Source organism: Vidua chalybeata, chromosome 15 (genome assembly GCF_026979565.1).
Source record: "Vidua chalybeata isolate OUT-0048 chromosome 15, bVidCha1 merged haplotype, whole genome shotgun sequence".
Lineage (NCBI taxonomy): Eukaryota > Metazoa > Chordata > Aves > Passeriformes > Viduidae > Vidua > Vidua chalybeata.
This window is the reverse complement of record NC_071544.1, coordinates 17213226-17240782: the sequence shown is the minus strand read 5'-3', so window position 1 is coordinate 17240782 and position 27557 is coordinate 17213226. Positions and strand designations below refer to the sequence as shown.

Here is a 27557-nt window from a genome sequence, read left to right as displayed (position 1 = left end):
TTTTTTGTCCATGGTGAACTTTCTAGAGAATTTATTGCATCCATGACTAACAAGTATTTCCCGAATTACAGAAAACTGTGGTGGAGCAGGGGCTGAGTCCAGAGGTAAAAATCCAAAGCTGGGATACAAAAGTTGTATCCCACTATGTGGCCTCATATACTGGAATTTACCCCCCCAATCTGGCTCTATTTTTTTTTTTTTTTAAATGAGGCAAATCTGGTAAAATGTAAGACTGCAGAAGTCTGTTAAATCCTGTCATTTAAATAGGAACATTCATTCATATTTTCACTTGACGAATTTCAGAGCCTACAGAAATTTATGTCCTGCTCTTACATCCTGATTATCTTCACTGTTAAACTAATTTGTGTCTTTTACTCAATACTTGGTTATGGGAATGTATTTTCCCAGAATTAAAATTGTGAATGACTGCCCTTATTGGGCTGCCAGGGGGAAAATTTTGGAGCAGCTGGACACAGAACAAATCCAGCCCTATCCTGAATTCTGTTTATCTGGAAACCAGGTCCCAGCAATTAGGTAGGAATGAAAATGAGGAAGGTAATACAAAAGTTCCTTGCAGTTCAGAGGCTTCAATAAAGAAGTTCCTAGAACAGATCACCTTGACTGAAAACGATAAAAATGAGAAGACAAAGGGAATCTCTGAGGTTTCCTCATGATGTCAGAAAAACCTGATTTGTGGATATTTGCTGCCTTCCAGCCTCGTGGATATCCCCACCCTCTGCTTTGGTTTGCTGGGATATTTAATGGGCTGTGCTTGTGCACCAAACCCAAGACACCAAAATTCTCAGAGAGCCCCAGGAGCTGCAAGTCAGAGATGTAAACCACCCCCCTGCACTTCCCTGGCACTCCAGTCTGCCCCTGATCACTTCTGACATGGAATCCCTGAGCCAGGAGAGCAGGACTTGCCCACGTGGCTCTTTGAGAGGCACGGCAGCTCCTGCCACATACCAGAGCACAGAGCATCACCTGCAAATCGCTGCAAGTGACACCTGGAGAAAATGCTGAAGTGGCTGGCCAGGCTGGACAGTCGGGTCTGTGGGATGGAGCAATGCCATGGAAATATGGGGAAGGGAAAATGAGCAGAAGCTGATGCTCGGGTTCTGTGAGACGGAAAATAAAATACCAGTGTGCATGGCAGCAGCTCTCTGGCCACAGAGAGCAGCACAGAACCTTCCCAGGCATGGTCCTGGGGAAGGCTGTCAGGAGATCAGAGAATGAGAAACAATCCTTATCTCCACTTGCTGTGCCTGTTGTTGTGCACATGTGGAATGTGTTGCGGAGATTTGTTTACCAAAGGGTGGTTTCTTGATTGGCCAATGGATGGTGTTTGGATTCGAGGGCCAATTAGGTGAAACTGCATCGGGCTGTCTGCAAGGGCGATGGGTTTCTTAATGAGTACAGGACAATGAAGTGATTGATCACTTAAGTACAGGATAATGAAGTGATTGATCAGCCTTCTGCAATCACGGGGTCAATGCTGATCATCACCCCTTCGGGACGCCTGGCAGTGACAGGTATGGAATAGGAAACAGAACAGAACTTGCACTCAGGGAAGATGAGAGTGCAAAACTCTGCACTGGAAAGGTACTTAAATACCTGGTGTGTCTTTAGAGCTGCTGTATTTGCATGTGAGGGACAAGGAAGGGTTTTCCTGAGGTCCTACAAAACATTTTCTTCATTCCGAGACTAGAGGTGATGAAATCTGGAAATCAGACAGCGGGATCCCTGCAAAAGCAAAGCCAGTGCTGGAATAAAGCTGGCTGGGGATAAACCACAGCACCATCCTCACCTGTGCTCGTGCACCTGAGGGCTTTGGCTACTCGGAGATGTTCTCTTGGAAGCTTTAATTCTGGGATGTTGAGGTTTTGCTCCCTGCTTGTCGTGTAGTTAACGTCTCGTTGGGTGATCAGGAGTGCCCAAGGGCAGGCTGGATGGGGCTCTGGGACAGTGGGAATGTCCCTGCCCATGGCAGGGGGGCAGTGAGATCTCAGGTCCCTCCAACCCCAACCATTCCACAATTCACGATCAGTTGGGATGGAGAACATGCATTCCCCCAGAAGATAAAAGCTTAAAAACACCTCCTAGGGATGCTGCTAATTGTGGGGTGCAAAACTTTGGGTTTTTAAAGGAAGGCATTAAGTCCCTCAGGCCTTTTATTTTTGATTCAGTAATGCCTGTGTCAGAGAACCAGGATTCCGAAACCTCCCTAAAATAGAAACTGTGTATGTCCAAATAGCTTCCAGCAGCTGTAACTGAGCAACAAGAAATGCAATGTGCTCTTTCATTTTGCAGCTGATCAAGACCAGAACAGAATTTTTATTGATGATTGTTCAGCATCTCCGATTTCTGATTGTTTTCCTTTGGGTTTTAGTTCAGATATCCTTGGGTGCCTCAAATTCTAAATTTTCCCACATATGGCAATGGAGGGAGAAAGAAATGGAGCAACCCAAAAAACCTTCAAAGATTCTCATCCAGTGGATCTATGGGATAAATCACAGGGTTTCTGTCAAGAAAAAATGGGGTGGTTTTGGTTTCTGCTGTCTGACTTCTAACCCCTTCACCATTCACATTCTGTGACTGTTTCAATGACAGCTCAACCCCAAGGCCCTGCCCAAATTCCTGAATTCCATTTAGTGTCTCCCAGTGTCCTTCAGGCCACCTCCTCTTGCTGCCACCCCTGTGTCCCCTGCCTTGGGCTGAGGGAGGGCAGGACGAGCTCTGCTGGACCTGGCTCTGCTCCTCCTGCAGGAAGCCTCGCTTGTCTCGTTTTTGGTGCTGATTTTTTTGGTTGTTCTGTTGTTTTTGATGCTGTGTTGCTGTCACAGGTTGGACTCGGTGACCTCTGAGGCCTTTTCCAACCTCAGTGATGCTCTTGGCACATCCAAAACCCACAGGGATTGCCAAGAGTTTATTTTGCATTGGGGATTCCTCTGGGATTACCACTGAACCAGCAGCTGAGTCTTTGCACGCTGCCACTCACAAAAAATAACTCACCAGGAGTCTGCTGGGTGATGGACGAGCCTTGTCACCCAATCCCTTGGGGTCTGCATGAAATGTGACTTTAAAATGTTGGGGGAATTGTGATTTCTGCTGGGATCCACCCAAACACGGCAAATAAAACAAGGCTAGAGTGCAGACCTGAACAATACTGAAAATACACGCAGGGTAAGGACTCGCCAGAAAAATCACTTTTAAACCATGCAGAGAGCATCCAGAGCAGGGACACGGGGATGGGGAAGGGTCTGGAGGAGCAGCTGAGGGCACTGGGGTTGTGCAGCTGGACGAGGCTGAGGGGAGACCCCTTGGGGTCTGCAGCTCCTCCCGAGGGGCAGCTCCAATCTCTGCTCCTGGGACAGGACCCAGGGAGGGCTGGAGCTGTGCCAGGGGAATTTGGGATGGAGCTCAGGGAAAGGTTCTTCTCCCTGAGGGTGCTGGCACTGCCCAGGCTCTCCAGGGAATGGGCACAACCCCGAGGCTGCCAGAGCTCCAGGAGGGTTTGGACAGCGCTCCAGGGATGCCCAGGGTGGGATTTTAGGGGGTCTGTGCAGGGCCAGGATCTGGCCTGGATGCTCACGGAACCCTGCAATGGTTTGGGCTGGAAGGACCTGAACGGCCATCCCATCGTCCCATCCCATCAATCCCATCCCATCCCATCAATCCCATCCCATCCCATCCCATCGTCCCATCCCATCAATCCCATCCCATCCCATCCCATCATCCCATCCCATCCCATCCATCCCATCAATCCCATCCCATCATCCCATCATCCCATCCCATCCCATCCATCCCATCAATCCCATCCCATCATCCCATCATCCCATCCCATCATCCCATCCCATCATCCCATCATCCCATCCCATCAATCCCATCCCATCATCCCATCATCCCATCCCATCATCCCATCCCATCCCCTCAATCCCATTCCCTCAATCCCATCCCATCCCATCCCATCCCATCCCATCAATCCCATCCCATCCCATCCATCCCACCTCCGGAGCCGTGCTGCCCCTCGTGTGCGCCTCCAGCTCGGCACGGCTGGGGCTGGGACTGCGCCAACACCTCCCCGGTGAAAAGCGCCAATCGCTTGTTTCTGGAATTTTTAAAAAAAGTTTAATAATAATAAAATGGTTATGAAAAGAGCAATACAATTAGAGGAATAAAAATTTAGAGTTAGGACAATTACAAGACAATAAAAAGCAAAGAATTTTGGATGTCTGGATGTTTTTGGGCCCTGAGCTGCCAAAACCACGCCTTGTGAACAAAGGAACAACCCTTAAAAGCAACAGCCTGTTGTATATTCTTACATCTCATACAGGGTGCAGAAATTCCTTGCTAATTAAGAACTTTTCTGTTTTTTGTCAACTTCTTCCCCTTACTCCTGGTGGTTCCATAAAGAGGAGAGAAGGTGGAAGGATGTTTGTCTTTTCTGATAAGGAGGCTGTAACTCTTTGTGTGCCCTGTCGCTGTTATCTCTGTGCAGAGAGTTTCTTGATTATCTCATCCCTTTCTTCAGCTAGTAAAAAATACATCGCAGAGTTTCTATTTTAACATTATCTTATAACCTAAAACTATATTTAACACACCACTCAAGAGAATCAATACAATTGTGAAAAACACCAATCACGTGGTTTTTAAAAATTTTAAAGTTTAATAATAATAAAATGGTTACAAAAATAGTAATACAATTAGAGGAATAAAAATTTAGAGTTAGGACAATTACAAGACAATAAAAAGCAAAGAATTCCGGACGTCCGGATGCTCTCTGGCACTTAAGCCATGACAAGCATGCCTTGTGAACAAAGGAATCACCTTAAAAGCAACAGCCTGTTGCAGATACAAAACACTTCATGATTATGCATATATTTTATTTAAATCAAGAATTTCATCTGGTACTTGTCAAAAAGTTTCTGTTAATTCCCAGGCGCCTTTGAGTCTAAGTCAGGCTTGAAGAAGTTTGTTTCTGTTGATAAGGAAAGCCATAAATTCCTCTCCTCTGGAAGATTTAGGGATTTCTGTAATTGTTATCTTTGTGCGAAGAACTCCTTGATTATCCCATCTCTTTCTTGAGCTAGTTAAAAAGCATCTTACATAGTATAGTTTCTATTTTAACATTGTGTTATAACCTAAAAATACATTCAACACACCACTTGAGAGAACTAATACAGCATAACTTTCCAACATTACACATATAATATTCATTGTAACTACTGCGAAAAGCCAATCATAAAATGTGCATTTTTCACACAGCACAACTTCACAACACTACACATACAACAATTCAGCGCAACATTTGCGGGAAGCCAATCACTAAACACGCACTTTTCGCACCAAGGAACCCCATCCCTCTGAACCCGTGCTGAGCGAGCCCGGCCCGCGCAGGAGCCCGGAGCCCTCAGCACCCTCAGAGCCCTCAGAGCCTTCAGAGCCCTCAGAATCTTCAGAGCCCTCAGAGCCCTCAGAGCCCTCAGAATCTTCAGAGCCCTCAGAGCCTTCAGCGCCTTCAGAGCCCTCAGAGCCCTCAGCGCCCTCAGAGCCTTCAGAGCCCTCAGAACCCTCAGAGCCTTCAGAGCCCTCAGCGCCCTCAGAGCCCTCAGAGCCCTCAGAGCCTTCAGAGCCCTCAGAACCCTCAGCACCCTCAGAGCCCTCAGAGCCTTCAGAGCCCTCAGCACCCTCAGAGCCCTCAGAGCCCTCAGAGCCCTCAGAGCCTTCAGAGCCCTCAGAGCCCTCAGAGCCTTCAGAGCCCTCAGAACCCTCAGAGCCTTCAGAGCCCTCAGCGCCCTCAGAGCCCTCAGAGCCCTCAGAGCCTTCAGAGCCCTCAGAACCCTCAGAGCCTTCAGAGCCCTCAGCACCCTCAGAGCCTTCAGAGCCCTCAGAACCCTCAGCGCCTTCAGAGCCCTCAGCGCCTTCAGAGCCCTCAGAGCCCTCAGAGCCTTCAGAGCCCTCAGAATCTTCAGAGCCCTCAGCGCCTTCAGAGCCCTCAGAGCCCTCAGCGCCTTCAGAGCTTTCAGCGCCCTCAGCGCCCTCAGAGCCCTCAGAGCCTTCAGAGCCCTCAGCGCCTTCAGAGCCCTCAGAACCCTCAGAGCCCTCAGAACCCTCAGCGCCCTCAGAGCCTTCAGAACCCTCAGAGCCTTCAGCGCCCTCAGAGCCTTCAGAGCCCTCAGAGCTTTCAGAGCCTTCAGAGCCCTCAGAGCTTTCAGCGCCCTCAGCGCCCTGAGAGCCTTCAGAGCCCTCAGAGCCTTCAGCGCCCTGAGAGCCTTCAGAGCCCTCAGAGCCCTCAGCGCCTTCAGAGCCCTCAGCGCCCTCAGCGCCACAGCCGGGGCGGGGCCGGAAGCGCGGCCGGAAGCGGAAGCGGCCGCGCGGCGCCGGAGGCGGAAGCGGCGGCGCTGGCGGAAGGGGCCGCGCAGGAAGCGGGGCCGGGGCTGCCCCGCGGCCACAACCGGGGCGAGGGCGGCGAGGGGAGCCAGGGCAGGTGAGGGGCAGCGAGCGCCAGGGGAGGGCAGCGAGGGTCCGGGCACGGGGACGCGGCTGGCTCGGCCCCCGGGGAGGCGGAGGCTGCCGCCGCCACCCGGCCCTGCGGGCTCGGGCCGGCCCCGCTGTCACAGGCCCCGAGGGAGTGAGCGGCGGTGACGGGGCTATGGGGAAACCTGGTTTTCCTTCGCTTATCTCGGCACAAATCGCCGCGTCCTGGCGTTTTCCCCCGCTCCGGGAGCGCCCCTCTGTACCGGCGCTTGCCAGGCCGGCCCTCGCTGCTCTCGCCGCGTTTTTCCTCATTTTTCGCTGCTGCGGAGTCTCCCCATGGTTCTTTAAGCTTTTGAAGGTCCGTGGGGTGTTTACTCATCAAGAGTAGAGCACGTCGAGCTGTTGTTTCGTGCGACGTTCGCTGTCGGGATTAAACTGAGGTGGGGGCCGCGAAATCCCGTTTGCTCTGTTGAATGCACAAAGCTCTTCCTGCTCTGGAGATTCGTCTTTTATTTTCAAATGGGGTCGGCTCGCTGGTGTAGAATGAGGCGTTATTCTGCGCTCAGAATAACCCCAGGAGGAGCTTTTACTGTGCAGAAAGTGCAGACTCATGGAGACAAATCCTTCTTTTCCCCCTTCCATGGCAGGAGCGGGTTGTGCTGGTCTCGTTTGTGTCGTGCAGGATTTTTGCTCCTTTGGTTGTTAATGTTTTCGTTTCTCTTGCCTTCTGCTGTTCCCTTTCCTGCTGGATTGTTCCCAGCATGTGGCTGTGCCAGCCTGGAGGGTTTTAGGTTGTGCTGCAACCCTCTGTTCAAATTGAGTTATCCCAGGTGACTGGGGGTTGATGTTTTCCTGGGAATTCAGTCTATAAATAGTTAATTTTGGGCTTTCCGAGGTCGATCACCCCAAACTGAGCCCTTCCAGCCTGCCCCAAAAAGAACAACAAGCTCAGGGCCTTCACTTCTGGCTGGAGAATTCCCCCAGTGCAGAGGAGCAGAGATCCATTCAAACCATAAATCCAGGGGGGATTTCTCATTTGGATATCCCTCTTTAAAATAAAACAGTGGCAACATGCAGTTAGGAACTTAAATGCACCCAAAATGTGTGGAACCACGTGTTTTGCCATAATTACATCACAGTGAAGCTGTCACTATTTCAAATTTTGCCATCACGGGGAGGCTGCAATGGAGGCCTTGCTGAAATCTGCACTTTTTTTTTACTCAATCCAGTTTTTTTACCCTTTGTTTTTCCTCAATCCACTGAAATTTGGCATCCAGCCTGTTAAACCCAGGCTCACTGGGCTGCTGATGCTTTGCCCTCCTCAGTCTTGTTCTTGTGTTGGAATAAAACAAATCTTAGCCGGGTACAGTCATGAAAGGATCTCTCAGCATCTGGAGAAGGTGATTTTCTGTTGGCATGGAGTTAATCTTTCTTTCAGTTGCTTGTTTGTTGCTTCTCATGGTAATTGTGGGTGTTTTTCCATGAAGCATTGGAACCCCAGAGTGCTGCAGGGTGGAGGGCAGAGCTGGGGAGGGAGCAGAGGATCCTCCACGCTGCTTCCAGTGACTCCCAGTTCTCCTGTGCCTTTGGGCTGGAACTCAGCAACCTGAATATTTTTCTTTTCTCCACCTTCAAGGGGAGCTGGTTTGAGGTGCTTTTCATGGGGCATTTTTTTGAGAGTCATCAGCAGGAGCCTCTTTTTTTCCAAAAAGCAAAATAAATCATTTTTCCTGCCGGACAGACTTTGAACTTTTATTTTGCTCTGGAACATTGTGGTTGGTGCTGAGCTGGTGATCTCTGCACAGCTTCCCTGTGACTGCCTTGATCTCAGGGTGGCATCTCTGAAGGTTTTTTTATTCATAAAAAGAACTGATCTCTGGTTAAACCTGGGTTCAGCCAGGTTTTAACTCCCTCAGTTGAGAGGGTTTGCCTGATAATCCTCAGGTTTTGTCTGAGCCCTTCTGTCTAATCAAAGCACACCTTGTTTTTTGCAGCTTCACTGCTGTTCCCCCCTCTGCTGAGTCCCTTCTGTGTTTCAGTTGCCTGAATTTCATGACTCTGTGCCCCTTTCCTCCCAGCAGAGCTCGCAGCAGAGATGGGGCCCCGGCGGAAAACTGTGAGAGCAGTGAGCAGGGAAGGGGCAGAGTCTACCAAAGCTGAGGAGCCAAAAGATTACATGAACCAACTCTCTCATGAAGTGCTTTGCCACATCTTTAGGTGAGCAGCCTGGCAGAAATCAGTTTAGTGCTTCTTATTTTAGAGTTCTTTATTTTTTTCTCCAATTTCACCTGTTTGTGACACAGCGAACAGTGGATGTACCACGAGTGGAGTGGTGGATAAAAGGGATGACAAATGGTTTTTTTCAGTCTCCAAAATTCATTTGGAAACTGAAAATTAATTTATGTGAGTGTCATGAATGTTAGAATGAAGAAGAAATAAGTAAGTGATTTAATTCTGTTATAAATACTGATTTTAGAGCAGAAATAGACTATTGGGTAGGGCACAGTGGAGGTAACTCTTTGGGAATTGCTGCATGTGCAGAAGGGATCTGGGATGAGGATGTGACCTCCCCTGCAGCAAAGTCCTTCTCCCAGATGTTCACTCAGCCCTATTATCCAAAACATAAGGCCTCACCCACAAGTTCTTGGAAAACAGCAGCTCTCCAAAATATTTGGAAATTGAGCTCGCAGTATGTGCTAGAAAAAGAAAGTAACTTAATCAAACCTGTTGAGGCAAATGGCTTGGCCAGCAGGGATTGGGTTTGTTTACATTAACTTTAAGGAAGAAATCCTTCCCTGGGAGGGTGGGCAGGCCCTGGCACAGGGTGCCCAGAGCAGCCGTGGCTGCCCCTGGATCCCTGGCAGTGCCCAAGGCCAGGCTGGATGGGCTTTAAGGTCCCTTCCAAGCCAAACATTGAGTGATTCTATGACAGGCCAGAGAACCAAGTCATGAGTGCATTTAATATTCCATTTGTGTGACTGTTCCATATTCAGTGTCAGAGGCTGCTGAGTCACTGCTCGGCAAAACTCCGTGTGAGCGAGCGTCCTGCCCTGTGAGAGAGGCCCCAGTGCTGCAGCCAGGCTGTGCTTTGGGACAGCTGGAGGCTGCAGCAGGGGCTGTTTCTGCTGTCCCCAGGTACCTGCCCTTGCAGGACATCATGTGCATGGAGTGCCTGTCGCGGAAGCTGAAGGAGGCGGTGACGCTGTACCTGCGCGTGGTCAAGGTGGTGGATCTGTGTGCGGGGCGTTGGTGGGAGTACATGCCCACAGGTGAGCTGCTCCCTGCCACCCACCTCTGCACAACAAACCTGCACTTGCTTGGCTCTTCCCTTCCTTTGCCTGGCTGCCTTGGGGAATGGCTTGCCAAGTCCCTGTCTGCGTGTAAATACGAATTTGGCGTGTTGCTGTATTAGGTCATAGGTTGGTGACTTGATGATCTCAAAGGTCTTTTCCAAGCCAGTTCATTCTGTGGTTCTGTGACTGGCAGTGCTCTGTAGGCACCTGTCAATACAATCTGTGTTTGATTGTTGGAAGGGAGTTTATCCAGGGGTTATGCCACAAAGAGGCTGTTTGCATGCAGGCAGCAAAAAATATGATGGAGTGAGAGAGCAACTCATCTGCCAGCACTTAACAATGTAAGGATAAGTTTTGATGTCACACCTCGAGTCACCTGCAGATCAATAGATAAATACCAGGATTTCAGTTGGGTTTAAATTGCACTGCTGAGATTTGGTGGGGAACACAGCTAAAATGAGGGAATTCTGAAAATGAGAGGGTTTGCAAATTGAGATTGACTGTGGCTCATATTAAGCAGGTGTTTAGACCTAACCTAAAATTGGTGTAAGTACAAGTAACTTAGCCAGTTAAAATCTTTTTATATGCTGTCTTTCACTAGAATAAAATAGACCTTTGCTTTAAGAAACCATCCTTAAATGAGATGTGTGAGCTGTGGTGAATAGCGAACTGAAATAAAGGATCCAGCTGGGATTTTTTTTTAGCCATGGAGTTGATAAATGGAATTCCAGGAAAAATAGACCCACAAAGCTTCCTGTGAGGAGGGAGAGAGCACAGTGAACCCTGCCACGCAGCTCCTCTGAAGGAAAACAGTAGCAAACCTGCGAAATTCAAGGCAGAGGAGTATTTAGGTCATGATTTCTAGAATGTGGAAGTAAAAGAAAAGCTATTGCTTCACCAAGTGCTTCTTTTCAACATCGCAGAACTTGTACTGCCACATAAAGAGAGAAGTGTGTTTGGCTTTCCCTTCAGAGCCGAGTGTCTGCTGCCACACCAATACCAAATGTGTTGTTGTTGTCTTAGGTTTCACTGATTCCAGCTTCCTAACGCTGCTGAGGAAGATGCCAGACATTGAACAACTTTATGGTCTTCATCCCAGGTATCTGGAAAGGCGCCGAGTCCGTGGCCACGAAGCTTTCAGCATTCCTGGAGTTTTAGAGGCTTTGCAGGCCTGTCCAAATTTGCTGGTGAGTGGCTGGACTTGGGAGAGAACCTATTTCAGCACTGTTAAAAATTGTGCCAGGGACTTGGTGCTTCCAGGGCTTTGGTTTAGGCCTGGCTGCACAGGGAGGAGTTAATTGTGGCCCTGCTTGCTGATGACAACTATTTTTAGTTGCACCACTGGGAATCCCAGGTGCTCCTAAGCCCAGCAAGGAATTAAAGCTCTGATCCCTCTGCTTTTAATCAGACAAGTCTTGCTAGAAATGAAAAGTGAAATAACGTTGCATTCTGTAGTTTACATGGTTAAGAGGATGTTGTTGTTGAACTGGTGTTAGAGCATTTGCTTTGCTTCCTTTTATCCAGGGTGTTGAGACCTCTCATTTAGAGCTGGTGGAAGCTATTTGGACATACATGCCCCAAGTCCACATTTTAGGGAAGTTTCGTAATCGTAATGGTGCTTTTCCAATTCCTCCTGAGAACAAGCTGAAAATTCCTATAGGAGCTAAAATTCAGACTTTGCACTTAGTAGGTGAGTGTGGTCATGGTGAAGTAGTTGGCTTCAACACAGGTGGATTTAAAGGCTTTGAAACTCTGCAGATTTGTAATTCTTTGGAGGAGAGGGAGTTTGGGCTGTGGCATCTTGGAGATCTTAGTTGGATATTTGATAGCAGGTGCAGAGGGCAAGTTCTAAAGAATTATTGACAAACCAAGGTGAAGAACTTGTGTTTCAAGTGTTCACAGCTTTGCTCACTTGCCACAAAGCACAGAAAAGCTTCCTTTTGAAAGCCAGGAATTTGTCATGCAGCGGGGTAGTTGAAAGCTTGTTTAAAATGTTTGTTTGTTTTGTTTATGTATTATTAGGGGTGAATGTCCCTGAGATTCCTTGTATCCCAATGCTGAGGCACCTTTATTTGAAGTGGGTGAGACTCACCAAACCACAGCCTTTTAAAGATTTCCTTTGTATCAGCTTACGTGCTTTTGTCATGAGGAACTGTGCTGGTAAGAGGGATTCTTCCTGTCTGAAGGGGATGGTAGAGCATGGAGGAAATCTGGTTCTGTTAAAGTCTTGGAATTCCACATTCTGAGAGCAGCCCTTGTTTGACTTGTGGTGTTGGACAGAAATCTCTCCCTGTCCTGTCCCTTTCTTGGTGCTGTGTGGTTCTGTTGACTTCCTGCTCTAGAGGGATTTGTGTGGATGTGTTTTAGTTCTTCCATGGGATAATTCAGGGAGAAGTGAACAATCTGCTCTGTCTTTCTGACCTTGTTGTGTGCAGGACCCACAAACTCTCTGAAGTATGTTCCCCTGGTGACCGGCCTGGCTTCTGCCAGGAATCTGGAGCACTTGGAACTGGTCCGTGTTCCATTTCTTGGAGGACTTATCCAGCACGTGGTAGAAGACAGCTGGAGATCCGGTGGGAAACTCCTAATCCCTCATACCTAAATAAAAATAAACAAATTAATTAAAGCTTTAGCAAATTCTGGGGGGGTTTTGTCTGTAGCATATTCTTTTTAGAGCTTGTTTGGAGCTATGGTCATAGAGCTAAACATGCTCTGTATTGGCTATAATTTTGATATTCTGACTGCAGTTAACTCTTAATGAGTTACATTTGTTGATGAGCAGAACCAGGATTGGAGGAGTTGGGTACAAACGTTTGTTTTCTTGATTTGCTGAAAAAGGTCAGGACAACAGTGGTGAAAATGTGTAGGGCTGAGGGCTGTGATGTGGGGCTGAAGTGTAAGAAGGGTGTTCTTTATTTGCCAGGTGGTTTTAGGAATTTGCACACTATAGTTCTGGGAGCTTGCAAGAATGCACTTGAAGTGGATCTTGGCTACCTCATCATAACTGCTGCACGAAGGTACCTCCCTTCTGATCTCTCTTGGCCTCCCCTTTTTCAAAATAAATGTCTTAGAAATGACGTCCAAGAGCCAGAACAACCATCAGAGTTTAAGGAATACGCATACAAACTTTGCATAACAAGAGTGTTCTGTGATTAAAATAACTGCAAATACCCTCTGAGTCCTGCCAGATTCTCTGTTTTACTAGAACAGGGCACCTTCTTGAGTGTTTTCTGTGTTTTGGCCTGAATTTTGATAGGAGCAATTCTGAATTCCCTGCAGGTTGCACGAAGTGCGGATCCAGCCTTCCTTGACCAAAGATGGTGTTTTTTCTGCTTTGAAGATGGCTGAACTGGAATTCCCACAGTTTGAAACTCTTCACCTAGGCTACGTTGATGAGTTTTTACTACAGTGTATGACACTTTTTTATATCCATAAGAAACCATAAGGATTACAGAAATGGCTGTGTTTTCCATCATGTGCTCAGTGATTAATAAGAATATTAATGTTGCATGTATTGAGGCTGCTGATCTCAAACAGCCAAATCTGATTTTCCTCACTCCCTGAAACTGGGAAGGCTGAGCTTTATTAAAGGAATGATCTGATCAGTAAGGAGTTAGAAACTCCTGCTATAAAAGGCAAATTTACTGCTGTGTCTGCTCCTCTCTTTTATAGGTAAAATGACGAGTACGGACTTGGTGAGGTACGGCTTGGCTGATGTGGTTGAAAACCCAGGAATTATTACAGATATTGGTATGAAAGCTGTAAATGAAGTTTTTTCTTTCATCAAGTATCTGGTCATTTACAACTGCCCACATCTACATAACCCAAATAATTGGATCACAGGTATTGCACACCTTTGAAATTTCAGAGCTATTATATGAATTTCTGTGCTAAACCAGAATTTCTCTGCTCTAGTTCTTGTTCTGTTGTTAGCAAGTACAGTAGATGATGCTTGCTTTGGGGCCATGGTGATGCTGGGAGCAGGATGGAGATCCAGAGGATGCTGCTCTCAGATCTGAAAAGGGGGTGATAAACAAGGAGTGAGGTGGGAATCCCTCAGGAAAGGCCTCTCTTGTGTTCCCAGACCACTCGAGGTGGACCCGCCTGGTTGACCTGACCCTGGTGAGATGCCATGCCATCAAGCTGGACTCTTTCAGTCAGTTCATCGAGTTACTGCCAAGCTTGGAGTTCATTTCTCTGGACCAGATGTTTAGAGAGCCTCCAAAGGTAAATTCCAGGGAATGGTTTGGCTTTTTCTCATTGCCAGGCTTTTTACTTGTTTCCATTTCATTGGCAATCCAGCGTGCTCCCGGTGCTGTGCATTCTTCTCAAAGCTGTCATTAATTGCAGAGATTGGTAATCAATGACTTTGGTTTGCAGTTGCTTTTAGCATGATATGCTGGGGGAAATGGTGCTGCTACTGCAAGTGGGAGCAGTGGCAGGGGATGAATGTATGACCAGAAAATAAAACTCATTGATTCTGTCAAAAGTAAAACTCACTTATTCTCTCAAGGTCTCTGCTGATATTTCACTGTGCTGCTGCTTTTTGTATTGTTTTTTCCTCTTAGGCCTCTCTTTGCAATACTAAGAGATTTCTATGATTTTTTTTGCTGGGTGAAATGGGGGTAGTATTTCCCTTTTGAAGTGCTTTCAGAGCTTAGGAATTTTATTTCTTCATGTTGTCTCCTCCCACACTGTAACACAAATCCTTGGTAAGCTGGCAGGCAATGGAAAGTGTAAAACCTGCTTCTTTTGGCCATTAATGGTACCTCGTGTGCTGGGAAGACCCTGATCTGCTGTTTGTATTCATGTCATCATCCCACAGCAAATTAATAGATTAATGCAATTAATAGATTAAAATGAAGTGCTCTGAGGACTTTGCCTTTCATTAGGAGTTGAACAGTGTAAGTTCTGGGTTGCCAGCATGAAGATGGACCTCTGCAATCAGGAAATCTGAGGGACAGTTGCCCTGTTAGTGTTGTGCTCTCCCAGACAGTTCCAGCAGAGTGGTTTTCCTTTAGGGAATGTTGAGATAACGAGTCCATGTTTTCAAATCTGGATTTCTGCTCTTCGTTTCCAGGGCTGTGCTCGTGTGGGCCTAAGTGCAGGCACAGGAATCGGGGTCTCCTCTGCCCTGGTGAGCAATCAGAACTCCAACAACGACAATGACAACAACAACAACCACCAGAACAACAACAACAACCCCAACATCCACCACAACAACCACCAGCACCCCAACGAGGAGAACGAGCTGCGCCAGGAGGGCCCCGCTGAGGAGCAGCAGATTGGGGCTGAGGGTAATCCTGGGGCAGCTTTTGGGGGGTTTGCAGCTGAGGGGAATCCTTGGGCAGCTTCTGGGGGGGGTTACAGCTGAGGGGAATCCTGGGGCAGCTTTTGGGGGGTTTGCAGCTGAGGGGAATCCTGGGGCAGCTTTTGGGGGGTTTGCAGCTGAGGGGAATCCTGGGGCAGCTTTTGGGGGGTTTGCAGCTGAGGGGAATCCTGGGGCAGCTTCTGGGGGGGGTTACAGCTGAGGGGAATCCTGGGGCAGCTTTTGGGGGGTTTGCAGCTGAGGGGAGTCCTGGGGCAGCTTTTGGGGGGTTTGCAGCTGAGGGGAATCCTGGGGCAGCTTTTGGGGGGTTTGCAGCTGAGGGGAATCCTGGGAGAACTTTTGGGGGGTTTGCAGCTGAGGGGAATCCTGGGAGAACTTTTGGGGGGTTTGCAGATGAGGGGAATCCTGGGGCAGCTTTTGGGGGGTTTGCAGCTGAGGAGAATCCTGGGAGAACTTTTTGGGGGGTTTGCAGCTGAGGGGAATCCTGGGGCAGCTTTTGGGGGGTTTGCAGCTGAGGAGAATCCTGGGAGAACTTTTGGGGAGTTTGCAGCTGAGGAGAATCCTGGGGCAGCTTTTGGGGGGTTTGCAGCTGAGGGGAATCCTGGGGCAGCTTTTGGGGGGGTTTTATTTGCATTCCCACTCACAAAGGCTCCTGGTGAAGGTAGGAATCTACACTGAAAGCTTGTTGCTCTTTCAGCTCCTGGTGGGGAGCTTTAATCTGAGTGAACTAAGCCCCAAAAGTTAGGCTGGTCTTTGGCTACAGAGAGGTGGAACAAATCTGTGAGGTACTTTGTGAAAGCCAGAGGCTCACCAAAGGAATCAAGGCAGTTTTTATTTATTTCCTGTGGGTGTCTGAGGGCTCTGTTTGTTCCGTTTCCTGTTCCTGACCTCCTGTTGCCCTTTGCAGCCCTGAATGAGATGGAGGAGGTGGCACAGGAGGAAGGAGAGGCTGCTGGCCAGGGCCAGGACGAGCTGCCAGCTCCCAGCCAGGCTGTTGTTCCCATGGAGGTGGATGAGGAGCAAGCAGGTAACTGGGTTTGGGAAGAAATCACCTCTTGGTGTCTCCCTGAGGGATTCATTTTCCACTGTAAGTCTGGTTTTGGATGTTTTGCTTCAGCAAGGTTGTCTGGTTTTGAATAATTATGTTAGCACAGCTTAGTTTTGTGAAGGAATTTATTTTCTGTTACAGCCCAGAGCTTTCTTTGCATATGCAGGGAAATACCTTGACCTGAAAGCCTGATTTTTGTGCTCAGTATAATAAAAGTCAGAAGGCCTGAATGAACTTGGCCTCTTGTGGTGTTCATGGCCTTCGTTCTTTCACTGCAGCACTTGGGTTGTTTCTGCTTTTTCTCAAGCCAGCACAACCTGTTCCAGTGTTAGTTTAATTTGTAGTAGTGACACAAGGCAGTCTTGATTTTTTTTATTGCCACTTTTTGCTGAACAATATAATTTTCTACTGAATATCCCAACAACATGAAGAAACACTCCATTGTGACACTCCTCCCCTTCCAAACCAGAATGTTTTAATGCTGAAATGCAGTAATTAGCTCTTCTCCCATTTAGATTTTAATGAGGAACCCAAAAAAATGGGTGGCTAAATTGACTCCAATTAATTCCTTACCAGTTTTTCAAGCAGTGCCAAAAGTTTTTCAGCCCTTTAATCCATGAAATGGATTAATTTTTACGTGAAATGCTGATATTCTCCTTCTCAGGACCAAGTGGAATTCAACCTGTTGTAAAAGCAGCTCCTATTACCATCCATGATTCAGACAGTGAGGATGAGGAGGAGAACATGGGCACTTCCAGAGCCTGCATCTCCAGCAGCATTGCACAGAGTTACTCAGATGGGGAAGAGAAGAGCAGGGATCCAGTGGAAACCAGAGAACCTTCAGGTGTGCAACATTCCTTCTTAAGCTTCAGTCTTTCCATGTGGTTCAGGTTCATTTCCAGCTTGGTTTGGAATGTAGAATGAAGGTGGAAGGACATATTTGAGCTCCAGTCACAGGTCCTGTACAGAAACACAGATAGTGGTGCTGCACTGATCAGAAACCTGCAGCTCCTCTTTGGGATTCCCAAGTGGACAGAAATTATCAAGCCTGTGAGCCCACAGTGTGGATGTCAGTTCTGGTTTCAGGGAGGAAAGAATCTCTGTTTGGAGAGAGTTTGCATCAATTTTTATATTGCCAATATCTGGGATTTGGGGCGTGGGGTAGTGTAATGAGCTGAGAGGATGAATACAGACATCAGCAGGAATTTCCCCATGGAAAGGGTGCTCAGGCCTTGGAACTGCCCAGGGAGGTTTGGATCCCCATCCCTGGAGTGTCCCAGGAAGGGCTGGAGGTGGCACTCGGTGCTCTGGGCTGGGGACACGGTGGGGATGGGGCAGAGCTGGGACTCCATGGGCTGGGAGGGCTTTTCCAACCTCAGTGGGATCAAGTTCTGTTATGATTTGTGGGGGGTTTTATTCACCTGTGAGCTGAGCCTGCTGTTACTGCTGGCAGCACTGCCCAGACCCAGGAGGGGCAGCTGGGGGTTGCTGCTGAAACGTGAACTTCAGTCCTGTCTCTGTTCCTGTTTGATTCCTCAGATGTATTCCTCATATTTAAGAAAACAGAAGCCTCTCTAGATTGGATATTAGAAAAAAATCCCTCCCTGGGAGGGTGGGCAGGCCCTGGCACAGAGCAGCTGTGGCTGCCCCTGGATCCCTGGCAGTGCCCAAGGCCAGGCTGGACACTGGGGCTGGGAACAGCCTGGGACAGTGGGAGGTGTCCCTGCCATGGCAGGGGTGGCACTGGATGAGCTTTAAGGTCCTTCCAACCCAAACTATTCCATATTCTTTGATTCTGTTATCTGTGTGTCTTTCATATTGCTGTGCCTGTGTGAGCAGTGAGCTGCTCTGGACAATCTGGCAGATTTGTGTGGCAAACCCTCCAGCACATCACTCCAAAAATAGCTGCAAGACATTACAAAGATGCAGCAACAGCTACACATACTAATAATTCCCATTCCTGGGGAGATTGTCATTGGCCTCTGGGCTGCCCTGTGTTTTCAGTGGCCTTCACAGAGGATCACTCAGGTTTATTTGAGGTTTCTCATTGCTGTCCCTCCCTTCACCCCCGCAGTGAGCGGCAAAGGCAAGACTCCCCTGCGGAAGAGATGCAGCACCAGCCACGAGGGCCAGGCCAAGCAGTTCCCTGTGGAGGAGAGCAGCTGTGAGAAGGGCTGCCAGGTGACCAGTGAGCAGATCAAAGCTGACATGAAAGCAGCCAGTGACATGCCCGAGAGGAGCAAGAGCAAGGATTCCTACGGCAGCTGCAGCAACGCCCCGGGATCCACGGCAACTTCCAGCTCCTGCAGTGCTGCTTCCCCCAGCCCTGACTGTGCCCAGGCAGCCCAGAGCCACTCTGCTGGCACCAGCCCAGCAGCTGGAGAGGAGTCCAGGCAGTGTGGCTGCTCTCCCTGCAGGAGGGATGGCTGCAGCGAGAGGGAGCCCGAGGAGAGCTCCGTTTGCTCCCGCTGCTCCTCCAAGGCGCAGCACAGGACGAGCGGGGGGTGGGATGGGGAGAGCCCCTCCACCAGTGGGGCCTGCAGGGACGGGCCAGACTTTGCACTTAGGACACTGCCAGACTGCAGTGGGGCTGCAGGAGAGCCTGGGGATGACAGGACTAGTGGGAGTGCCTGTGGGGCTGGCAGCCAGGAGCAGAGCACGCAGCCCCCGGGCTGGGAGCTGGACTGCAAGGAGGAGTATCCACGGAGACCCCTGACCAGGGCCAGGAGCAGGCTGTCCCACGTGCCTCTGGTGTCAGAGCCAGGTAGGACTCACACCCTGAGTACACCCTGAGTAACAGCTGAGTACAGGCAGTGCTGCCACAAGACAGCTCTGAGCAACTGCAGCTCCCCCAGGAGCTCTGATGTGCAGCTTGTTAGTCAGGGATTTAAACCTGAGTGCTTTGAAAGGGTCAGAGCTTGCTGGAGCAGAGGTGCCATCACCAGGGAAATCAGGTTTCTCTGACTTTTTGCTCCACGCAGCCCTTTCTGCGTTCTCCATACATTCTAACCAATATTTGCTTTACTCCATTGAAAAGCAAATGCAATTTTTTTGGTACTCTTGCCTGCCTGTGGAGGCTGTGATTCATTGAAACAGAAGTTGTCTCTCCATTAAAATCCTCCCTGCAAAGGCAGCAGCTACACTTAGATCTGAACAAGAAGGCAAAGGTTATAAGTGGTGCTTTATCAACCAGTGAAGTCATAATTACAATTGAGCCAGGCTTTTGGACCTGCATTGGGTTCTGCTTCCAAGTGTTTGAGGCAGGATGATGAAACTTACTGAAAATTGTCCTTGTATTAAACACCTTCATGTTTCACATGATTGTTTTGTTCATCTGACATAAAATAAAACCCTTGAAGGGCTGGAATGAAGGGAGAAAACAACAGATGTGAGAGGGGAACTTGCTCTTTCTTTCAAATATACTTGGTTTCCAGAATAATCATCCTAGTGTGGCACAACCTCATATATCCAGGACTCTTTGCTGGGAATATCTGGCAGGTAAAATGAAACTGAAAGATGAAATGTGCTGCTTACACAGCTGTGAGTGTTGGAGGTAGGGAAGATTGAGGGCAAATTCCTGCCTCTGTTAACATGGAATGATTCAAACACTTCATATCCTAGTGTATTTCCAGTTTATTTAGTGCTTCTAAATGTTAACAAAACCTAAATCACCTCAGATGTTCTGCGGGTAGATGCAGCTCAGTTTTCAAGAAGAGATCTTGCTAATAAATTTAAAATGTCTGGTTTCTACCTTAGGACCAGTAATTAATTTGGGGATCTTTGTGCACATGCCATATGTTTTAATAAAGACAGCTTAGTTTTAGTAAAATCATTTCTCATTTTGATCTGTTAATGATAGGAAATTAATTCTAGGGCATTTTTCCCCTCTTCCTGTTGGAAATAATACTTGTGGTGATTATTTTTTTTTTCAAAGACTCATCTGTTAAATCAAGCAGGAATTTGAGGTCCCTGGTGGAGCTTAGGAACATTAAAGGATTTAATACCTGGGCATCCTTTGCAATATTAGGAAAAACTTAGTGACAGTTACAAAGAACAGATTTTCCAGGAGTTTGAGGTAATCTATTTGAGGTAATTTAAACATTAAAGCTATTTTAGGTCTTGTATTTGTCAAGGATGTTCTGTTTCCTGCAGAGATTCAAATGTAACCTAACCATGAATCTTTTCTTTTCCTGGCTCCACATCTTTCTGTGGTGTAGGTTCAGCATTCCTGGGTTTTCATCTATAAAGATATTTATTGGGAATAATTCTGAGCACCAAGCTGACAGTGGGGTTTGAGCAAGCAGAGATTTGTTCTGAAGCCAGGCAGGTGTTTGGATTTACCTGTGTGGGAAAAATTGTCATGGGCTGTTCTCAGCTGTCCTGACATGGAGCAGAGGGAAGATTTTGCCATGTTTTTGTTTCCAGAAGTAGCAAAGCCAAAGCCAAGGCAAACCACCAAGAGGAAAAGGACAGCTGACAAATCCACCAGTACCAGTGACCCCGTGATTGAGGATGATCATGTTCAGGTAGGGGCTTTTCCTGCAGCTTTATCACCATAAACACCTGTTGGGAACTGAAGCTATATTATATTAATTCATATCTTCCTGTATCTTGTAAAATTCCATTTATTTTTTTCATTCATTTTTACACTTTCATACTTTTTTTTTTTTTTCCCCAGGTACTGACTTTGAAATCCAAAAACCTCGTAGGAATCACATTGACCAACTGTGGAATAACAGATTTGGTGCTGAAAGACTGCCCCAAAATGATGTTCATCCATGGTATGTGGTTCATGTCAGGGCTGCCTCCTCCCTCTGGCACTATTGGAAATTCCAGAAAGAATTCAAGTCAGGCCACTGCTCATTTTGTATTCATCAGCTGCATTGCTGATGAATTAGAACTCCAAATATTGCTGCTTCCCACTCTGAATGGCTCTTATAACAGCTTTAATAAAGATTAATATCTGAAAATCAACAGCTGAAATGATCTGACAATTAGGGAGATGAGATGTTTATTGAAGAGTGGTAATACAGTAATTAGAAGTTGATGAAATGAGTTTGAGTACCTTGTTTTTCTCTCATTTCTTCATTCTCCCATAGTTTTTTTTAGCTGACAGGATGATACTTTTGCTCCTTGACGTGATAAAAATCTGTTTTCAGTGCTGGCACTTAGCTTGCATTAGTTTCACATGCCAGGGTGTGACTGCTCCTGGATTGGGTCATTTATTGTTTCCTGCACCATCCAAATGAAGACTTTTTCTTCTGACATCAGATCTGTGTACTTAGCAGAAATAAAGGAATTATTTCTTTTTTCCAGAATACTTAGAACACACATTGATTTTGAAGGAAATCTGGATTACATGAGCAATGTTGCTAGAAAGGAAACATTTTTATTTTCCATTGTGTGGCTTCCCAATCCTCTGTGTTTGAGCTGATTTTGGAAGTTGTGGCAGTCCACAGACCATTTCAGTGAAAGGAAACAGAGGGAGGAAAAGGTTATTAGATGAAACTTGACATGGCCTTTTAAAAGGCCACTTCTGGCAGGATCACAGCTGAAAAGTTTGATGATAATATAGAGAAAATGAAGAGCTGGCCTATATCTGATATACTTACGTAATCTTTTGGAACTTACATTGCTGTTTGCCTTCTTTTGAACCTGCCAGCCTTGAAATTCTCTGACAGGAGGCTCCTGAGGTATTTATTTCCTTTTCTAGCTACAAGGTGCCGTGTGTTGAAACACCTGAAGGTGGAAAATGCCCCCGTTGTGAATCGCTTTGACTACGCCCAGTGCAAGAAGCTGAACATGGATCAGGTCCTGGATCAGATCCTCAGGATGCCCCCAGAGAGGAACAGGATCATTTACCTTCGTCCCATGCAGCAGGTACAGAGCCAGCCTGCATTCCCTGGGAGCACACCAGGAGCTCTGCCTGGGGCTTTGCAGCTGGGGCAGGAAATGTTCCAACAGCACAACTCTGAAATTTGGTCCTTTAAAGCCCAGCAGGGCTTTTATTGCAGAATCTGCTTCTTGGATTTTAAGATACTCTGCTAGATTAAATATTAGCATTCACTATCTCCAGTATTCACTGCATTAGAGGATATTGTAAGCTGCACTCTTAAAGGTGCAGAGCTTCATACCCAGCATAAACAGAACAGATGATTGGGGATACAAGCATCATAGACAGCTGCACTGAGTTCATTTCAAACTGAATAACTCAGACTGTGGGAACCTGGGTGCTCCTCATAGCTGTGTGTGAGCAGAGCATGGCACAGGGATCTGAAACCCCTGAGCCATGTCCTGTTAGACTGAGGAACAGCAGAGTTTGGGCTTCTGAAGGCTCCATCCTCTCCTGATGCTGGAGTGTTGCAGGACACTGGTGGGACTGGGAGCCACCCTCTCCTCCCCCAGGCTGTGTAGGAGCTGGAAGCAGGGACATTTAGGGAGTTGTTTAAATCATCTGATGAGCATTTAGGAGGGCTTCATTTAAGATCTGCAAGGTTGGCAATGTTTGATTTTATCCCTCTCTGGTGCTGCTCCTCTCCTGCTTTCCTGTCTTGGCTTGCCAAGAAGGGAAGGTTGATTGTACATAAAATCCATAAAACCAGCTTTGCTTTGAAACCACATCTGTTAAAGGACAGTGATAAAAATACTAGGTGGGAATAAAACCCCAAATCACCGATCCCCTCCTTGTAACAAAAATTCTGAGGAATGAATGTACTTTTAGACCATTCTGTAATTTTATGGAGTTTATTTCCACATTGGAGCTGGGAAGGACATCAGAAATTAGACATTTCCCATCCAGTTCCAGTACTTGAGAGGATAAATTGGAAAAGCTGCACTGGGGAGCTTTCACTCCCCTCAGTCCTGTATTTATTTGTGTTGTTAAAATTCTCCCCCATTGCTGCATTTTGTGGGCATTTGGTCAATACCTGTTTGCTCTGTGTGCAGCCCCATCCCAGTGTTTGTGGTGCTCACAAGTCTTTGTCCCCAGGTGGACACGCTGACTCTGGAGCAGAAGATCTTCAGTGGCCCCTACCCCTACCACATCTGCATCATCCACGAGTTCAGCAACCCCCCCAACGTGCGCAACAAGGTGCGGGTGAGGAGCTGGATGGACACCATAGCCAACATCAACCAGTGAGTACTGCCCACAGCCAGGGAGCCCTGACCCTCCCTGGGCATCCCTGACCCACAGCCAGGCAGCCCTGACCCACAGCCAGGGAGCCCTGACCCACAGCCAGGGAGCCCTGACCCACAGCCAGGCAGCCCTGACCTTCCCTGGGCAGCCCTGACCCACAGCCAGGGAGCCCTGACCTTCCCTGGGCAGCCCTGACCCACAGCCAGGGAGCCCTGACCTTCCCTGGGCAGCCCTGACCCACAGCCAGGCAGCCCTGACCCACAGCCAGGCAGCCCTGACCCACAGCCAGGGAGCCCTGACCCTCCCCAGGCATCCCTGACCCTCTCCAGGGAGCATTTGCCCTCCAGGGACTCTGCCAAGGTGTCCTGGAGCAGCTGCAGCTCCAGACGTGCTCTGTCACCCAAATTAAAAAAAAAAAAACATCCATTTGGTTACTACTGAAGGTTGAATTCTGGGTGGTGCAGTGTAAATCCAGTGTTGAGATGCATTTAATAGAAAACAGATTGTAAACCCACATGGAAAATCCTATAAATTCTCCAGCAAATCCTATAAATTCTCCAGCAATAACTATCACATTCATCCAGCAGTAATGCAGTTGCACATTGAAGTTGTTGGAATAGTTGGGAAATGTCTTCAAAGCTGAAAACAAATCATTTTTAAGAGAGTGATTTGCTTCAAGAAATAGTGCTGGTTTCTGTGGAAGGTGATGTTCAGTCAGTATCAGCTCCTGGAAATTCCCAGCAGCAGGGAATTGTGGATCTCATCCAGCAGTTCTAAACCTGTCCCTCTTGGCTGTGGTTGCTCTCCAGAGTGGAGGGATGGAGGCTGAGTTGCTGTGAGGGTCTTGGGGCAGTTTTTCCATGGATTCAGGCTCACAAAAGGGAAGGTTGTGTATTAGGATTTCTCCTTTGCTCTTTCTCCCTCCCACCTCCCCATTTCCTGGCTGTGACCTCTCCCTCCTTCTCCCCAGAGAGCTGATTAAATACGAGTTCTTCCCTGAGGCCACCAGGACTGAGGAGGACCTGAAGAAATACCCCAAGTACCCCTGGGGCAGAGACATCTACACCCTGGAAGGTGAGAGTTTGTGGGGAGCTGAGGGCTCCTGCTGAGAGAAGCAGCTCTGCATCATTTCCAGAGACCTGGAGACCATTCCTTGTGGGCAAAGAGGGGAAACAGCTCAGTGGGGGAACAGAGTGAGGAGATGCTTTGTGCTGATCAGTGCTTTGAAGGGTGCTGGTGCTGCAGGGGTGGTGTTTTCCTCGCTGGCTCCTCACCTGTCCCTCTCCCAGGCATTGTGGATGGTGCTCCTTACTCCATGATCACTGACTTCCCCTGGCTGAGGTCCCTGAGGACAGCAGAGCCCAACAGCTACGCCAGATACGACTTTGAGGACGATGAGAGGAGTGAGTAACCTGCTTGGCTTCTTTGGCAATGCCTCCCTTTCTTTCTCAGTTTTCTGCTCCCCAGGCTGCTTTTGGTAGATCTGTTGTTAAGGTGGGCTGGAGAGAAGTGAGAAAGCTCACAGAAATTTGATATAAAAGTTAAAAACTGGACTTGGAAACTCTGGCATGGAGATGAGGTGGGTTAGAATTTATTGCAGATGTGGCTCTTTTATTGAGGAGCTTGTCTGCTAAGATATGATGGCAGGCAGTGCCTGGGGCTCAATTAAAAACCTTGCTTGCTAGCAGAGAAGAATAATGTTCTTCCATTACTTAATTAGGAACATCCTGGTTAAAAATACCTCTACCTTCGTTATTTTTAATTGATTCTAGTTTGAGTATTCTTACCCAGCTCCAGTTTAGGAATCTAAAGAGGATGAGGAAGAGATTTTTTGTTTTGGCTATACCTTTCTCTGGTTTTATTTTTTAATTTCTTTTTAAAATTTTATTTTGGACTGATGTAATTTAATTTTATTTTAGCTTGGCTTGATGCCTGCAGTTCAATATGAGGTCTGAATTACCAAACAATTGATAAGTATTTAAGAGTCAGGATGTTCAAAGAGTCGTGGTGTTAAAGCCATGAAAATTCAGGAGAGCGCTGCTGCTTTATCCTTAGTTGCTGTTGTTTATAAAACATTTAAGTGATGGATAACCTGGAATTATGTCAGAGAGGCCTCAGGGAGAGGCTTTCTGATGCTCTGGGATTCATCCCACTGCCACACATTTGGATTTAGGCACTGGAGCTGTGGAAAGCTCTGAGGAAGGCAGGAGAGAACATTCCTTAAACGCAGCCGGTCAAGGGAGGCTTTTCCTCTTTGCCTCTTTTGCCAAGTCTGAACGCAGAACCAGCCTGGCTGGGGAATGCTTTTGGCAGAAACATCCCCTTTTCCTTGCTCTCTTTGCCCAGCCACCATCTACGCCCCGAGGAGGAAGGGGCAGCTCTCAGCTGACATCTGCATGGAGACCATCGGCGAGGAGATCTCGGAGCTGCGCCAGGTCAGGAAGGGCGTGTTCCAGAGGGTCGTGGCCATCTTCATCCACTACTGTGATGTCAATGGGGAGCCCGTGGAGGATGACTACATCTGAGGGGTGCCCCCAGCCTGCCCTCCCTCCCTCCCTCCCTCCCTTCCCCTGGCACTGCTGGCCAAGAAAAAGCAGGATTTTTTCCAAATGCAAAAGCATTTCCCACCAAGGCGCCCTCGGCTCTCCCTGTGGCCAGGAGGATGTAGTTAAATGTAAAGTGGAAAGTACAAATTGTAAACTAAGAGTTGTACATAGAGGAAACAAAAAAGAAAAAAAAAAACAAAAAACAAACAAAACTTCCTAATACTGAGACTTTATTTCATATGTTTATACAATTTAATTTAAGTTCCATTTTAATGAAGGCCAATAATTAGGAAAGGGGAAGAAGATTTGAACTTTTCAACCCATACAATTCATAGCAGTATTTTTTTCCTTATAAACAACAATTCCATTTGCTGTGTTCAAAAGAGTCATCAGAGTCTCTTTTAATCTGTGCCTTTTTCTTGAGCATTTAAGAGTCCAGTCTGAGTAAACCTGTTGAGCACAATCTTGGTGTCTTGTGTGCATTTTTGGAAGGGTCAGAATATTCTCCAGCTGCTGCAAAGAAGGCCAGAAGCAGGAAAAAAAAAAAAAAAACAGAAGTAGAGAATTTGGTGATCTGTGGTAGTTTCTAGAGATATTCAACCCATTTTTGGGGGGGGGAAAGGAAGCCCCCATGTTTAGCACCTTGGAAACAGAACGTTCTCAAGCATTTTGTACTGTCAGATTTCATTTTCATGGTGTATTTGACTCTGTACTATGGAAATCAAGCTGCTGACTGTTGGTTCCACCCTCTTGACCATAACTCTGCCCATTCGAGCTGGCTGGAAGCTGAGCTCTCCCTCCAGGCAGGCAGAGAAGGGGATGTGGGGCTGGGTTGTGCTCCCTCCTGAATGCACATTTTCCATCTGGTCAGTAAAAACTGCTGCTATTTGCCCCAGAACGTGTGTGTGTTGTGTATTGAAAGGTGCTCCCAGTGCCCACAGGTGTTTGGTGGGGATTTGCTGCCAGTGCAGGTGTAAAATGCACATTTTGCTGTTGCACTCACAGGGTGCCCAGGGCTGGCAGACCTTGCAGAGAGGCCAATTCCCAGCTCTGGCCTGGTCTCTCATCCATGCTTGTTTAAAATTGGTGGTACCAGCCTAGAAAATGACACTTCCTGAGGTAAAAGCTGTACAGTGTAGACCATTTTATCCAATTTTGCTCGTCATCCTGATGGTGATTTTCTGACTTTGGGGTAAATGTGGCTAATGGGGATTTCTGTGATGTTTAGCTCTGTAAAACTGAGGTGAAGCTGCTCCACACAGCAGAGGCAGTGTTGCTTTTCTCAGGCTCTCTGTGGGAATTCTTGGGATAATATGGAGCTAGAAATAAGAGGGAGAGAATGGTGCCTAATGGGAGCATTTCCTCAGCCCTGCTCTGTGCTGACTGGAGGAGGAGCACTAAACAGCAGAGAATGTGAATGTTACTAAATTTGCTTTAATGCAGGATTGCAGTCAATGGTTTATTGTAACTCTTATATTTAATTAACCATAGATAATGTATTCAATGATAATTCAGCCAAAACAATTGTGACCCTTTCTAGAAGTGTTTCAAGTCCTCTGAGTCATTGATTCTGTCAGATTTACCATTTTAGTCCAGAAAATGTTACTGAGTTTCTGCACCACATCTCCAGCTGGTATCTCCTCCCTGCAGCCTTTTGCAGAAGTATTTACACAAATAAAGTGTTTGTTTATATTCAGTATTTCTGGAAGCGACTGAACCTTGCAGTAAT

The 27557-nt window shown here is 47.4% G+C and overlaps 1 protein-coding gene across 5 annotated transcripts; it reads left to right on the top strand.

Annotated features, from left to right (window-relative positions):
* The first annotated feature begins 6397 nt into the window (after window positions 1-6397).
* Window positions 6398-27527, top strand: FBXO38 (F-box protein 38). Of its 5 annotated transcripts, none has more exons than XM_053956385.1 (22): window positions 6398-6487; window positions 8559-8694; window positions 9613-9746; window positions 10794-10957; window positions 11295-11460; window positions 11793-11930; window positions 12206-12343; window positions 12694-12787; window positions 13050-13180; window positions 13443-13613; window positions 13855-13997; window positions 14851-15067; window positions 16007-16126; window positions 16812-16991; window positions 18222-18911; window positions 20573-20673; window positions 20826-20928; window positions 21861-22027; window positions 23136-23281; window positions 24253-24356; window positions 24572-24685; window positions 25629-27527. In XM_053956385.1, exons 2-22 carry the CDS (start codon window positions 8573-8575, stop codon window positions 25805-25807), a joined length of 3522 nt encoding a protein of 1173 aa, XP_053812360.1. In that variant the 5' UTR covers window positions 6398-6487; window positions 8559-8572; the 3' UTR covers window positions 25808-27527. The 5 variants fall into 5 exon arrangements, with proteins under 5 accessions (XP_053812360.1, XP_053812363.1, XP_053812361.1 ...); XM_053956388.1 differs by having other exon boundaries at window positions 6422-6487; window positions 8556-8694; XM_053956386.1 differs by lacking the exon at window positions 6398-6487 and adding an exon at window positions 6654-6917.
* Window positions 27528-27557: the final 30 nt, after the last annotated feature.

What these genes read in the sequence shown, in the direction of transcription:
- FBXO38 (XM_053956385.1), top strand. Translation starts at nt 8,573, where the DNA reads ATGGGGCCCCGGCGGAAAACTGTGAGAGCAGTGAGCAGGGAAGGGGCA. An exon ending in AGGCCTGTCCAAATTTGCTG is followed by an intron (nt 10,958 to 11,294) that starts GTGAGTGGCTGG and finishes CCTTTTATCCAG; the next exon opens with GGTGTTGAGACCTCTCATTT. An exon ending in CCCAAATAATTGGATCACAG is followed by an intron (nt 13,614 to 13,854) that starts GTATTGCACACC and finishes TTGTGTTCCCAG; the next exon opens with ACCACTCGAGGTGGACCCGC.